We start from the raw sequence: 15,056 nt of genomic DNA on the forward strand, positions 1-15,056 counted from the left end.
TCTATGTGTTTTTGGGAGGAGATTTCCACTGCTCTACTCACGCCGCCATCCTGGCTCCCCAGAGTAAAATTATTAATACAGCTCCCGAGAAAAATTTAAATGACATGGATCTCATGACTCTTCCTGAAAGGGGGTTCAAAATAAAAATCATTAACATGCTAATGGAGGTATGGAAAGATATTCAAGAACTCAGAAATGAATTCCAGTCAGAGATCCAATCGTTGAAGAGCACAATGGAGGGTATTAAAAGCAGGTTGGATATGATGGAGGAGACGATAAATGAAATAGAAACTAGAGAAGAGGAGTAAAAAGAAGCTGAGGCACAGAGAGAAAAAAAGGATCTCTAAGAATGAAAGAATATTGAGAGAACTGTGTGACCAATACAAATGGAACAATATTCGCATTATAGGGGTACCAGAAGAAGAAGAGAGAAAAAGGGATACAAGGTGTCTTTGATGAGGTAGTTACTGAAAACTTCCCCAGTCTGGAGAAGAAGATAGTCTCTCAGGCCATGGAGATCCACAGATCTCCCAACACAAGGGACCCAAGGAAGACAACACCAAGACATATAGCAATTGAAATGGAAAAGATCAAGGATAAGGACAGATTTAAAAAGCAGCCAGAGAAAGAAATAACATCACATACAAAGGAAAGCCCATCGGGCTAACATCATACTTCTCAGCAGAAAACTTACAGGCCAGAAGAGAGTGGCATAATGTATTTAATGCAATGAACTAGAAAGGCCTCAAACCAAGATTACTTTATCTGACAAGATTATCATTTAAATTTGAAGGAGGGATTAAACAGTTTCCAGATAAGCAAAAGCTGAGAGAATTTACCTCCCACAAACCATCTCTACAGCCTATTTTGGAGAGACTGCTTATATGGAAGTGTTCCTAAGGTTTAATAGCTGTCACCAGAGGTAATAAAACCACCGTAAAAAAGTAGAACAGCTAATTACTAAGCAAATGCAAAATTAAATGAACTATCCCCAAACTCAATCAAGGGATAGACAAAGAGTACAGAATGTGATACCTAATATATAAAGAATGGAGGAGGAAGAAAAAGGAGGAGAAAAAGAAAAGAACCTTTATATTGTGTTTGTCACAGCATATTAAGTGAGTTAAGTTAGACTCTTAGATAGTAAGGAAGGTAACCTTGAAACTTTGGTAACCACGAATCTAAGTCTTTGATGGAAATAAGTACATACGTATTGATAATCACCCTAAATGTAAATGGACTGAATGCACCAATCAAAAGACATAGAGTGACTGAATGGATAAAAAAACAAGACCTGTCTAAATGCTGCCTACAAGAGACTCATTTTAAACCCAAAGACATACACAGACTAAAAGTGAAGGGATGGAAAAAGATATTTCATGCAACTAATAGAGAGAAAAAGGCAGGAGTTGCAGTACTTCTATCAGACAAAATAGACTTCAAAACAAAGTAACAAGAGATAAAGAAGGACATTACATAATGATAAAGGGCTCAGTCCAAGAAGAGGATATAACCAGTCTAAATATATATGCACCCAACACAGGAGCACCATCATATGTGAAACAAATACTAACAGAACTAAAGGAGGAAATAGAATGCAATGCATTCATTTTAGGAGACTTCAACACTCCACTCACTCTGAAGCACATATCAACCAGACAGAAAATAAATAAGGACACAGAGGCACTGAACAACACATTAGAACAGATGGACCTAACAGACATATACAGAACTCTACACCCAAAAGTAGCAGAATACACATTCTTCTCAAGTGTACATGGAACATTTTCAAGAATAGATCTTATACTAGGCCACAAAAAGAGCCTCAGTAAATTCAAAAAGATTGAAATAGTTTCTCAACCAGTTTCTCAGACCACAAAGGTATGAAACTAGAAATAAATTTTGCAAAGAAATTGAAATATCCCACAAACATATGGAGGCTTAACAACATGCTCCTATATAACCAATGGATCAATGACCAAATAAAAACAGAGATCAAGCAATATATGGAGAAAATGACAACAATAATTTAACACCGCAAAATCTGTGGGACGCAGCCAAGGCCATGCTAAGAGGAAATGATACTGCAATACAGGCCTACCTCAGGAAAGTAAAACAATCCCATATAAGAAGTCTAAACTCACAATTAATGAAACTACAAAAAGAAGAACAAATGAGGCCCAAAGTCAGTAGAAGGAGGGACATAATAAAGATTAGAACAAAATACATAAAATCGAGAAGAATAAAACAATAGAAAGAACCAATGAAAGCAAGAGCTGGTTCTTTGAGAAAATAAACAAAATAGATAAACCCCTAGCCAGACTTATCAAGAAAAAAAGAGAGTCTACACACATAAACAGAATCAGAAATGAGAAAGGAAAAATCACTATGGACATCCCAGAAATACAAAGAATTATTAGAAAATACTGTGAAAATCTATATGCTAACAAACTGGATAACCTAGAAGAAATGGACAACTTTCTATAAAAATACAACCTTCCAAGACTGACCAAGGAAGAAACAGAAAATCTAAACAGACCAATTACCAGCAAAGAAATTGAATTGGTAATCAAAAATCTACCCAAGAACAAAACCCCTGGGCTAGATGGATTCACCACTGAATTTTATCAGACATATACAGAAGACATAATACCCATTCTCCTTAAAGTTTTCCAAAAAATAGAAGAGGAGGAAATACTTCCAAACTCATTCTATGAAGCCAGCATCATTCTAATATCAAAACCAGGCAAAGACCCCACGAAAAAAGAAAATGACAGACCAATATCCCTGATGAACATAGATGCAAAAATACTCAACAAAATATTAGCAAACCAAATTCAAAAATACATCAAGAGGATTATACACCGTGATCAAGTGGTATTTTTCTCAGGGATGCAAGGATGGTACAACATTCAAAAATCCATCAACATCATCCACCACATCAACAAAAAGAAAGACAAAAACCACATGATCATCTCCATAGATGCGGAAAGAGCATTCAACAAAATTCAACATCCATTCATGATAAAAACTCTCAGCAAAATGGGTATAGAGGGCAAATACCTCAACATAGTAAGGGCCATATATGACAAACCCACAGCCAACATCATACTGAACAGTGAGAAGCTGAAAGCTTTTCCTCTAAGATTGGGAACAAGACAAGGATGCCCACTCTCCCCACTGTTATTCAACATAGTACTGGAGGTCCTAGCCACGGCAATCAGACAAAACAAAGAAATACAAGGCATCCATATTGGTAAAGAAGAAGTCAAACTGTCACTATTTGCAGATGACATGATATTGTACATAAAAAAACCCTAAAGAATCCACTCCAAACTACTAGATCTAATATCTGAATTCAGCAAAGTTGCAGGATACAAAATTAACACAACGAAATCTGTAGCTTTCCTACACACTAACAATGAACCAATAGAAAGAGAAATCAGGAAAACAATTCCATTCACAATTGCATCAAAAAGAATAAAATACCTAGGAATAAACCTAACCAAGGAAGTGAAAGACCTATATACCCTGAAAACTACAAGACACTCTTAAGAGAAATTAAAGAAGATACCAATAAATGGAAACAATCCCGTGCTCATGGATAGAAAGAATATTGTCAAAATCCATCCTGTCTAAAGCAATCTATAGATTCAATGCAACTCCTATCAAAATACCAACAGCATTCTTCAATGAACTAGAGAAAATCATTCTAAAATTCATATGGAACCACAAAAGTCCTCGAATAGCCAAAACAATTCTGAGAAGGAAAAATAAAACTGGGGGCATTACGCTCCCCAACTTCAAGCTCTACTACAAAGCCCCAGTAATCAAGACAATTTGGTACTGGCACAAGAACAGACCCATAGACCAATGGAACAGACTAGAGAGCCCTGATATAAACCCAACCATATATGGTCAATTAATATACGATAAAGGAGCCATGGATATACAATGGGGAAATGACAGCCTCTTCAACAGCTGGTGTTGGCATAACTGGACAGCTACATGCAAGAGAATGAACCTGGATTATTGTTTAACCCCATACACAAAAGTAAACTCAAAATGGGTCAAAGACCTGAATGTAAGTCATGAAACCATAAAACTCTTAGAAGACAACATAGGCAAACATCTCCTGAATATAAGCATGAGCAACTTCTTCCTGAACACATCTCCTTGAGAAAGGGAAACAAAAGCAAAAATGAACTCATGGGATGGGACTACATCAAACTAAAAAGTTTTTGTACAGCAAAGAACACCATCAACAGAACAAAAAGGCATCCTACAGTATGGGAGAATATATTTGTAAATGACATATCTGACAAGGGGTTAACATTCCAAAATATATAAAGAACTTACATGCCTCAACACCCAAAAAGCAAATAACCTGATTAACAAATGGGCAGAGAATATGAAGAGACAGTTCTCCAAAGAAGAAATTCACATGGCCAACAGACATATGAAAAGATGCTCCACATCACTAATCATAAGGGAAATGCAAATTAAAACCACAATGAGATATCACCTCACACCAGTAAGAATGGCCAGCATGGAAAAGACCAAGAACAACAAATGCTGGCAAGGATGCAGAGAAAGGGGAACCCTCCTACACTGCCGGTGGGAATGTAAGCTGGTTGAACCATTGTGATAAGCGATATGGAGGTTCCTCAAAAAACTAAAAATAGAAATACCATTTGACCCGGGAATCCCACTCCTTGGAATTTACCCAAAGAATACAACTTCTCAGATTCAAAAAGACATATACACCCCTATGTTTATCGCAGCACTTTTTACAATAGCCAAGATATGGAAGCCTAAGTGTCCATCAGTAGACAAATAAATAAAGAAGAGTGGTACATATACACAATGGAATACTATTTGGCCATAAGAAAGAAACAAATACTACAATTTGCAGCAAAATGGATGAAACTGGAGGACTTTATGCTCAGTGAAATAAGCCAGGCGGAGAAAGACAAATGCCAAATGATTTCCCTCATTTGTGGAGTATAACAATGAAGCAAAACTGAAGGAACAAAATAGCAGCAGACTCAGAGACTCCAAGAATGAACTAGTGGTTACCAAAGGGGAGGGGTGTGGGAGGTGGGTGGGAAGGGAGGGAGAAGGGGATTAGGGGTATTATGTTTAGTACACATGGTGTGGTGGATCACGGTGAGAACAGTGTAGCTCAAACAAGGCATATATTGGATCTGTGGCATCTTGCTGCACTGATGGACAGTGACTGTATTGGGGTATGGGTGGGGACTTAATATGGGTAAATGTAGTAACCACATTGTTTTTTCATGTGAAACCTTCATAAGAGTGTATATCAATCATAACTTAATAAGAAATATATATATCAAAAAATAATAATAGAAATGTTTTGAAATATTTTTCAAGATCATTTATTAAGCATATCAAATAGTTAATATTCATGGATTAGAAGATTCAGTATTGTTGAGATGGAAATTCTCTGCAAACAGCCTAGAGATTCTATGTAATTCCTGTCAAAATCTCAGCAGTTTTCTTTTTTTCTTTTGTAGAAATTGACTGCATGATTCTGAAATATAAATAAAGGACCTACAATATCCAAAATAATTTTGGAATAGAATAAGAAAATTGGAAAACTCAGACTTCCCAATATCAGCACTTACTATAGAACCAAAACAATGTGGTACTGGCATAAAGATTGACAGACAGACAGATAGATAGATAGATAGATAGATAGATGGATAGATAAGGATATAAAAAATAATCAGTGGAATAGACTTGAGAGTCCAGAAATTAACCCTTACATAAATAGTCACTCGTTTCTCCTACAAAGAAACCAAGGCAATTCAGTGTCAAAGGATAGTCTTTTCAACAAAAGATGCTTGGGACAATTGGACATCTACCTGCAAAAAGATGGATTTAAACTTTTACCTCATATCATATACATTAAATGGGCCTTATTGTAAGAGCTAAAACTATACAACTTTTAGAAGAAAACATAGGAGTAAGTCTTTGTAATCTGGGGTCAGGCAGAGGGGTATTAGGCACAATGTGCCTTTGGTCATGACACCAAAGACACAATGACTAAGGAAAGGTTGATAAATTAGATTTCAATAAAATCAAAAACTTTTGCACCTCAAAAGACACCATTAATAAAGTGAACAGACAATCTACATACAGAAAAAATATTTCCAAATCATGTATCTGATAAGGTTCTTCCAACCAGGTATAAAATGAACCCTTCAAACTCATGAAGACAATGAACATGATTTTAAAATGGACAACAGGTCCAAATTGACATTTTACCAAAAATATACAAATGGTCAAAAGGCACATGAAAAGACGCTTAACATTCATTAGGGAAATGCAAATTTAAACCAGTGAGCTACCAGTTCACACCCACTAGCACAGCTGTGGCCAAAATGCACAGAAAACAAAATCCAAGAGCTAGTATTTACTGATTTAAAAGCCACACTACAAAGGATGTTCGGAAACTGAAATTCTCATACATTGTTGATGGGGATGTAAAATGGTGAAACAACAGTTTAGCATGTTCCTAAGGAGTAAACAAATTTACCATGTGGTCCGGCAGTTCCATTCCTAGGCGTCTACTGAAGAGAAGGAAAAATGTGTGTCTACACATAGACTTGATGCTCGAAATGTTCACAGCAGCCTTTGCAAAACATCCCAATGTTCACCAGGTGGTAAATGGATAAGCAATATTTGTCATATCCATACATACAGTGGGACACATGGATAAACATCAGAAATGTTATGCTAAGGGGAGGAAGCCAGACTCAAAAGACCATGTTATGTGATTGCCATTTACATGAAGTGTTCAGAAAGGGCAAATCTACAGACAGCAGAGGGATGATGGCTGACAGGCTGGGGTTGAAAACAGGACTGATACAGGTGGACAAGACTCGCCATCAGCTGATGGTGGTGCCCTGGAACTGCACTGTGATGTAACCGGCTCCACAGCTGGCTGATTCTCAATACTTACTCTGTGCAGAGACTGGCTGGATTGCATGGCCTACAGATTATGCCTGAATAAAACTGTTGTAAGAAGAAAGCAGCTGTCCTTGCAGTAGCTGGAGTGCCAGTATAGACACTGCCGGCCTGGCGAGAGGCTCACCCTCGTGACACCCAGGAGTGTGTTCTGGGGTGAGGTGTGCAGCTGCCTTGCTCAGAGTGCCCAGCTTGGCATAGTTTTCAGCTGTTTGTGTGTTTTGTCAGGTTAATAATCTGAAATCATGGAATTACAAGTGTGCATTTATATTAGTTGACAAAATGTTTTTTTCCTTCTCCTGGTCATCCATGTTTTAATTTTTATTTATTTAAGTAGACTTTATTTTTAGAGCAGTTTTAGATTCACAGCAACATTTAGGGGAGGGAGCAGAGATTCCACATGCCCCTTCCCCCACAAATAGCTCCCACCATCACCAACACCCCACCAGGTGGAACTGTTTTTATAGTCTAGGAACCTATGCTGACTTGTCATTGTCACCCAGAGTCCATAATTAGCATCAGGGCTCACTCTGTTGTAGAGAACCCAAAAATAGACCCACGTAATAATAAAGCCAGTTGATCTTTGACAGGAGCAAAGACAGTCTCGTCAACAAATGGTGCATCCTCATGCAAAGATTTGGGCATAAATCTCATGCCTTCCCCAAAATGAACTCAAATGGATCATAGACATAAATGTGAACCGAAACTATAAAACTCCTAGATGGTAACATAGGAGAAAATCTAGATGACCTTAGGTTTGGCGATGACTTTTTAGATTTGACACCAAAGGCACTACCCATGAAAGAAAGCACTGATGGGCTGAACTTCATTATAATTAATAGTTTGGGCAAAGACACTGTTAAGCAGGCCACAGATAGGAAGAAAATATTCCCAAGATGTCTTTTCAATAATAATTGGTTTTTTTTAAGCTGAAGTCTAAACTAAGATATTTAAAATAAGCAACCTGCTACTAAGTAGGGTTTTATTTTATCCATGGAAGTATAGTATAACCAATAAATCAATATTGGTTAGTTAATGAAGCAATCAACATTTGTTGGATTGAGCAAGGAAAGGGTAAATAGAAAATTCGTGAGGTGGGTTTTCTGCTCTCTATTATCAGGGTTTATTAAATTTTTTTCCTCTTTACGGGAGCGAGGAGAGAGAACTATACTTAATTTTCACAAGTTTAATTAAAGTTCTCCAGCCTTGAATTCCACACAATTGGATCCCCTTCTTTTCATGTGCAAATGCCTCTGATTAAGCAAATTATTTACCTTGATATACATAGCTAGTAGTGGGTGATCTGTATTTAATTTTCTTCACTTTTAGTCTCCTTGTGGCTGCATTCAGGAGGTAAAGCACTGGGAGCTTATGGATAGATTGTCATCATTAGGAGGCATATGGTATTAACAGAGGAGTTGACAGAGGTGCTCACAGATGCCCTTGCTGTGAAGAGACGCTGTGTAACCTGAGCTGCAGGAGAAGCCTTGTGGGCAGGTTGGATGTGGCATTGCTCCCTTGACTCAGAGTGGTCTGTAGAACATGTGGATCACAGAAACCTGGGCTCCTCGCTTCTCAGAGGCAAGGTGCAAGGTGCATGTGTCCTGATGGATAATTAACGATTTATAAGGTGCGTAACATGTGGGCATGTTGGGTCTTGGGCTGTTGCCTGGTGTTTCGATTCTTGTCCCTGAGATTGTACTTTTAATATCATATCCATTCAACACAGGATAAATTCTGTTATTTTATTTCTTCCTGCTTAATGCTGCATTGAGGCTTCCGCCTGGAGTTGACAGGTTAGCAGCTAATGCAGATCCAGCATGTAGGCCGATGCTGGCCGCGGTGAGATGGGGTGGCTGTGCCCACAGGAGCAAAACGAATCAGCCTCCATGGCTCAGGCCAAGCCGGGTGCGCTTCTGCTGTGTCAGCGTCTCAGCAGATCTTAGCATGAGAGCTCTTAGCTCCTGTAGCCTCTGGGGAAAGGTCTCCGGAAATTGTCCACAGGATCACTGAGCATGTGAGCAATGGCCTCTGATGGCCCCTAGACATACTGCTGGAGCTAAGAAGATGTTTGGCTTGCTTTCAGACCCCAAATGTGTAATTCTTGGAAGATCATTTTTAGAATAATGCATATGCCTCAAAAGTGGGGAAACAGATGAGGGACGTGCTTCCCAAACTAGCTAGAAACTCTGATTTCAAAGAACCTCAGTTCTGGGTAGAACTGGGCAAAAGTTTGTTTTCATAACTGCAAGTGCCAGGCTGAAGCTGTTGTTTGAGGGCCCATTACTTGAAGTAACTACTCACTTGAACAGGATGTCAGTATTTTGTGGTGCATATATATTTGTTGCAATGTTATTTGATGTTTTGAGTAACCTTACTAGAAAATGATTGATTACTTGAAGTAATTTTCCAGGGTTAAATCTAAGAGAAAGGTTGATAAGTTTGGAGTGTTATGATTATTCAAGTGGGAGCTTACTGATTTTGATATATTTACTATAAAAATAACTGTGCCTTCCCATAGGGCTCCATTGGAATGCACAGTTTTGTGTAATTACGTGCCTGACAAAACTTTCCTATCAGCAGCATTTTGGAAGAAATAGAGTTTTAGGCATGGTAATCCTTTCTCCTAGTCCACACAGAGCCATCAGTGAGTGAATCCTCAGAGCTATTCAAAGTTCTTACTCATCTTGGAACCAGTTTCAATTCTGAGTTTTATTTAAACATTTAAATACAGGAAACCCTACTCATTATCAGACTTCTACTCAGAAGGATTATTTATAAATGAGAATTTGTGAATTTTATACAAACTCACCACTTATAAAATTAGTTCCCACTTGATTATCAAATATCCTTCCTAGAATAGCACTTAAATTTTTCCTCATACATTGTTTGTTGATTGTCTGATGTTCTGATGTTATGCTCTGTTAGGAAACCTGAAATAATGTGCTGTCCTCTAGCATTTTGTTATCATGATAAGAAATGTGTGATTGTATGTTTCAAGGTTAGAAATTTTGTGTGTGTGTTACATTATATAGAAAGAGTCATAAAAAGTGAAAAATGGTGTGTTTTTTTCCTCCTGCACTTGCCATAGTCATAGTTTAATGTGGTTCCATATCCTGCTTTCTTCCTTCAGTTCTGAAAACAGGAAGTTTTTAAATACGTATCTTGGATATAAGTTTTGTAGACTCCAACTGAGAACACATCTGTCAATAAACATCTTTCACTGGCCTAAAAAGAGTGTTATCTTCATAAAGTGTATGGGAGTGTATGATTCCCTAGGGAGCAAATGCTTTTCATTTTTAAAACAAGAAAGGGTCCCCTGAAAACCGTCAGTGAGCAGGGTTGGACTAGGAGATGTTCCTGTGAAGGTAAAGCCCTCTGGGGACCAGAAAGCCCCTCCAGAAGCCTTCGGGCGGGAGTGAGGCTGCAGGTACCAAGTCCAGCACCTGCCACCGAGATGCTGAGGCTGGCCGGTGGCCCCTGAACCTCAAGCCCCGGGTTCCCCCTGGGGACATCTGAGGGTCACACCTGGCCCACAAGCCATAGCATTTGTCTGAATCAAAAATACATTTCTTTAAATGGTATTTATTGTAATGCACCAGAGAGCACGCCAGTCATTTTTACACAGCAGATTTAGTTTAAGAACCTTCTTTTTCAAGTTCTGGCTTGTAGGTTTTCACTTGCTGGGCCAGGTCGCCGGTGGGGCAGGTGGACAAGGGTGTCAGCGCCTCCAGCTCAGGGCAAGGTGGGTCTCTTGACTCCAATTCATACTCGTCCTCCCTGTGGAGAGGCAGTCTCACAAAACAGGAAAACTGGGTTAAAATGGGACTTTGGTTTCACTCTAGCAGTGACTTCGAGATGCCTGACAAGGTTCAGTAACCCTACCACAAGTGCTGACCACGGCAGCATCTGAATTCCTAGTGCTTGCGCTTTCAGGATGGTTTAGTGACACACTTTGCTTTACGTTCTCACGTGCCCAGAAGAGTGGTGCCCTGCGTCTTGCAGGGGCCCACACTGAGCACCTGTGTCTCTCTGCAGTGTGTACTCCGGGCACCAGTCCATCCTCATCCCGCCCTCTGAGCTGGAAACCAATCCCGCCCTGTGGCTGCTCGCCGTGAGTCAGTACAGAGTCCGGGACACGTTTTGCTCCTATTCGGTGATGGAACTCTGCACCAAGGGGCTGGGCTCACAGACAGAATCCCTCAAGGTAAGTGCCCTTGCAGGCAGCCTCCAATAGCTGTGGGGACACCCTCCCGGTCTGGAGCAGGAAGGGGTTTGGTGAAGTTAAGTAATCTTTCACCCAAGCCAAAATGTGACCCTGAGGCTTACAGAACTTTTCTCAAGTGAAAACCTCATAACATGAGTATTCCTCATGCATGGAGAGTCATCAGTCTGAGTGTGTGTTATTGATGTCTACTTGAAGGGTTTGAAATTGCTTTACTTGTTGGTGAATTCAGTACTTCAGTAAAGGTAATTTTATTGTGACACTGGTATGCAAGTTATAGGTTTGAATTTAGCCACTCAGTTTCATTTTTCTGAAAGACACCAATATGTAGACCTGGATCCCAGCCAAAATTCATTTTTACAATTAAGTGAATGGTGTTTTTATAGTAAATGTTTTTTAATATACATAATTACCATTATGTGACAATAATAGCATTTCTCTCCATTAAACCAAGGACATTTTGATAGACATATTTTCACATTCTGGCTTGTAGATTTTGTAGGTAAATTTGTCCTCATCCAAGTAACCATGAGGGAATAATCATATGACCTGCTCTGATTTATATTTCAACTATTCACTGCACAGATGCCTAGATATGTGTATGCCTTTATGTCTATGCATGCACACACACACACACATATATACAGATTACATCTGTGAGTGTGTGTGTGTATATGTATATGCACACACACAAATTATCTACACACATACAAATAGTAAAACAATACATTTATCTCTCTTATGCAGACTTAATATGTTATGTTTGAACAGGAAAACAAAATGCAAGATAACTTTGATATTATCTACATAATAAATGTATAATTACTGAAGTTATATATTTATACAGGGAAAGAAATTGTAAAACATAATTATTCATGACCACCTATATTATGTCATAAAATGCATACATTTCATGAACTTTCCCTGAAGGTACATCCTCTGAAATAGAAACCATTATTACAGATGGCTAAAGATTTCATTTTAAAGATGAGGAAACAAATAAGAGAGATTAAGCAGCCTTTCCAAGTTCTTACATGTAATAGGCTTTGGGGCCAAATTCTGAGTCTCGGGCTCTAGCTCCATCATCTCAAAGCCCAGGCCACATGGCACACATGTAAGTAGGTCACTCGTATCACCTGGAGTTTAATTTTTCCTGGGTAATATTTGTGTGTAAAACATCTGTGTCTGAATCGCAGTGTCAAAACTATAGCAAAATGTTTCCTCCTCAAACCAGGAGGCTTGTTGGTTGTCCATGTGTCAAGACCATCATGCAGACCACGAGAGTCCACGTGGTCCTGCTGAGGTCGCTGTCCGCCTGCTGTCCGCAGCTGTCCTCGGACTGAATGCAGCTCCCTACTCATGCTGCTTTCCCTCAGCTCTGCCCAGATGTCCTGGCCCCTCCAGAGTTGTGTTTAACTCACCTGGATTCCTCCTCCTCTGAGTTTTGCTTGGTGGCTGAATTTGGTGCAAAACCGTGTGCTTGGTGGCAAGAATTTGATGTGACCTTTCAAGTCTTACGGGACATGAAAGGAGCTCTGTCTTTAATAAGCTGTCCAAACATTTCAGTTTTCCATTCCTGTATTAAAAATAGGTTTTGTCATCTCCCCCCAGCATGTGTTCTCGAGTATTCGTGTTTGTAGGAGTGGATACAAATGCTTCCTTTGTCCCCCTAACCTGACTTAATTATTTTCTCCAGGACTTGGCTTCTCCCTTCCCATCTCTCATCATGCTTCTTGCTGTTATTTAAGACATGTTCGTAACAACATCCTTGATAATGTGATATCTGATTTTTTTTTATACAGACATCCTAGAACAGCTTCATTAGTGGCGGGGACACAGAGAGCCCTGGAAGTGGCTCTCCGTGTGGAGTGTCAGTTGTGTCTGCGGGTCTGGTTAAGGAGCTCACACACTTGGAAGCACACCTCGTATCGCCATTGTTATTTCCAGGCACGAGGACTGGACCTGTCCCGCGTGCGGACGTGTGTGGTTGTGGCTGAAGAACGGCCTCGAATAGCGCTCACCCAGTCATTCTCAAAGCTGTTCAAAGACCTGGGCCTCCATCCACGGGCTGTCAGCACCTCCTTTGGCTGCAGAGTGAACCTGGCAATTTGCTTGCAGGTGAGCAGGTATCAGTGAGCGCTGGAGACAGAGAGTAACTTTTCAATGACAGGTGGTCTCCTTGGCTAATGCTTACCTTCATGTCGAAGATACCTTTTATTCACATACATGTGAATGGCACACACTTGTTTCTTTTTAGTCTGCATTTGTCCGTAACCATCATTCATAACTAGCTTTCATACCGCTGCTTCTATCCTGGAACAATGTAATTTCAGTAACATGAGTAGCAGTTTGCCCAGACCCCTGAAGTCAGATTTTTTAAAAATTAGATTCTACACAGTGTTTCATTATGGCAGGAACTCCTGTCTCTGGAAGTACCCAGTCTCATTATAGACAGTCGTTTCTGTGGGAAGAATTCCAGTACATTATAGGAGATATTCTACTATGATGCCAATATTAAAATAACAATTAAGATTGTCATTCTCTGTATTTCTACGGCAGAGGTGTGTGTGAGGCAGCCTCGTGAGATGATCTTGCATTAACCATGGCTAAAAAATACTTTTCTCATCATCTGTCCACCTCTGCCCATCTTCACTATTCCTTTCTTGAACTCTTAGCCTGAGCTACACAGGTCCGTGGAGTTGGCTGTTCCAGGTCGGGATGGCCTGAAGGAAGGGGAGGCAAGCCATGTGGTCCAGTCCCCATCTGTGCCCCCAAATATGGTTGCTTATGATCGCCCTCTGGGCACCTGGGGAGCATCCCTCAACCCAGCCTTGGGCTTGGCAGCTGAAGGGCTCATCCCATGTGACCGATTCGGTCACCTAAGAAGTCAACTCCAGAAAGTTTTTTTATTTTCATGTGGGTGTTCCTGGCCTCTGTCTTCCTTCTCTTTGAATTAGCTTCATTTTTTAAAAAAGTTATAAGCTACCAAATTCTTCTCAAGAGCCTGTTTAAGCTTTTTCCATAATTGAAGTTAATTCCCTTTTCTAAGAGGCAGTCTGCAGAACTGGAATTATCTTGCCAAACTAGCTCTTTTGACTATTGATATCATCTTTCCCTGTGACCTTTATTTGCTCTGCTGAAATGTTTGCTGCCCTCTGTTCCATGGGGAGAGGTTGGAAATACAAAATCCCCTTCTTCAGTAAATTCAGCCACAGGAGGATGTCACAGTTCCTTTCTCCTAAAGTAGTGGAAACAGTTCAGGAATTCATGGGAGACAGGCCTTTGTCTACAAGGGCACTTCAATTTTTTTTTCTCAAATTATTGGTGGATAAAGGGAGAAAAGCACAAAATAGATTCCATATTAACATTTAGCACTTGTTTAATCCCAACAGGTGACAAAGTTCTGCAACACCTTACACAAAATCGGTAGGTAGAGAACTGGGGTACATATAGCTATTCATCTCCTTTTTTATTTACTTTTTCATTTACTTCCAACCACCTTGATCTGAAATGTTTTTAAGATGCTTTTTAAGGAAGGAGTAGATTAAGTAGGGAAAGTAAAATACGCTAAAAATAATTGAAAAGACAGAGATGACAGAAAAATCAGGGTAGGAGGCGGCACAGCACCAGGATGAAGTTGGCTGTAGATGGTGGGGTTTGCCATGAGGAGCCCAAAGCATGGGGCCCCTTCGGACTGTGTCCTCAGCACTCAGGACAGTAGCTGGTGTTGGATTTGACTCTGAGCACCCAGGAGATGGGAGGAGTGTTCATCTCTGCATGGAAGGCAGCTCACCCAGGGAACGAGCAGAGCCTTGTCTGAGCCACTCAAGGCTTA

The 15,056-nt window shown here is 39.9% G+C and overlaps 1 protein-coding gene across 4 annotated transcripts in view; it reads left to right on the plus strand.

Moving 5' to 3' along the window:
- Positions 1 to 15,056, plus strand: part of DIP2C (disco interacting protein 2 homolog C) — a 331,886-nt gene that overhangs the window by 275,216 nt on the left and 41,614 nt on the right. For all 4 annotated transcript variants that reach the window (XR_012128152.1, XM_073229483.1, XM_036993703.2 and 1 more), the window contains 2 exons: positions 11,035 to 11,203; positions 13,169 to 13,339. Coding sequence is in view for 3 of the 4 variants with exons in the window: in XM_073229483.1 (XP_073085584.1) it covers positions 11,035 to 11,203; positions 13,169 to 13,339 (340 nt within the window). In the remaining variant the exon portion in view is untranslated. The remainder of the gene's footprint in view (positions 1 to 11,034; positions 11,204 to 13,168; positions 13,340 to 15,056) is intronic.

This window comes from Manis javanica, chromosome 2, assembly GCF_040802235.1.
Source record: "Manis javanica isolate MJ-LG chromosome 2, MJ_LKY, whole genome shotgun sequence".
NCBI classification, from domain to species: Eukaryota; Metazoa; Chordata; class Mammalia; order Pholidota; family Manidae; genus Manis; species Manis javanica.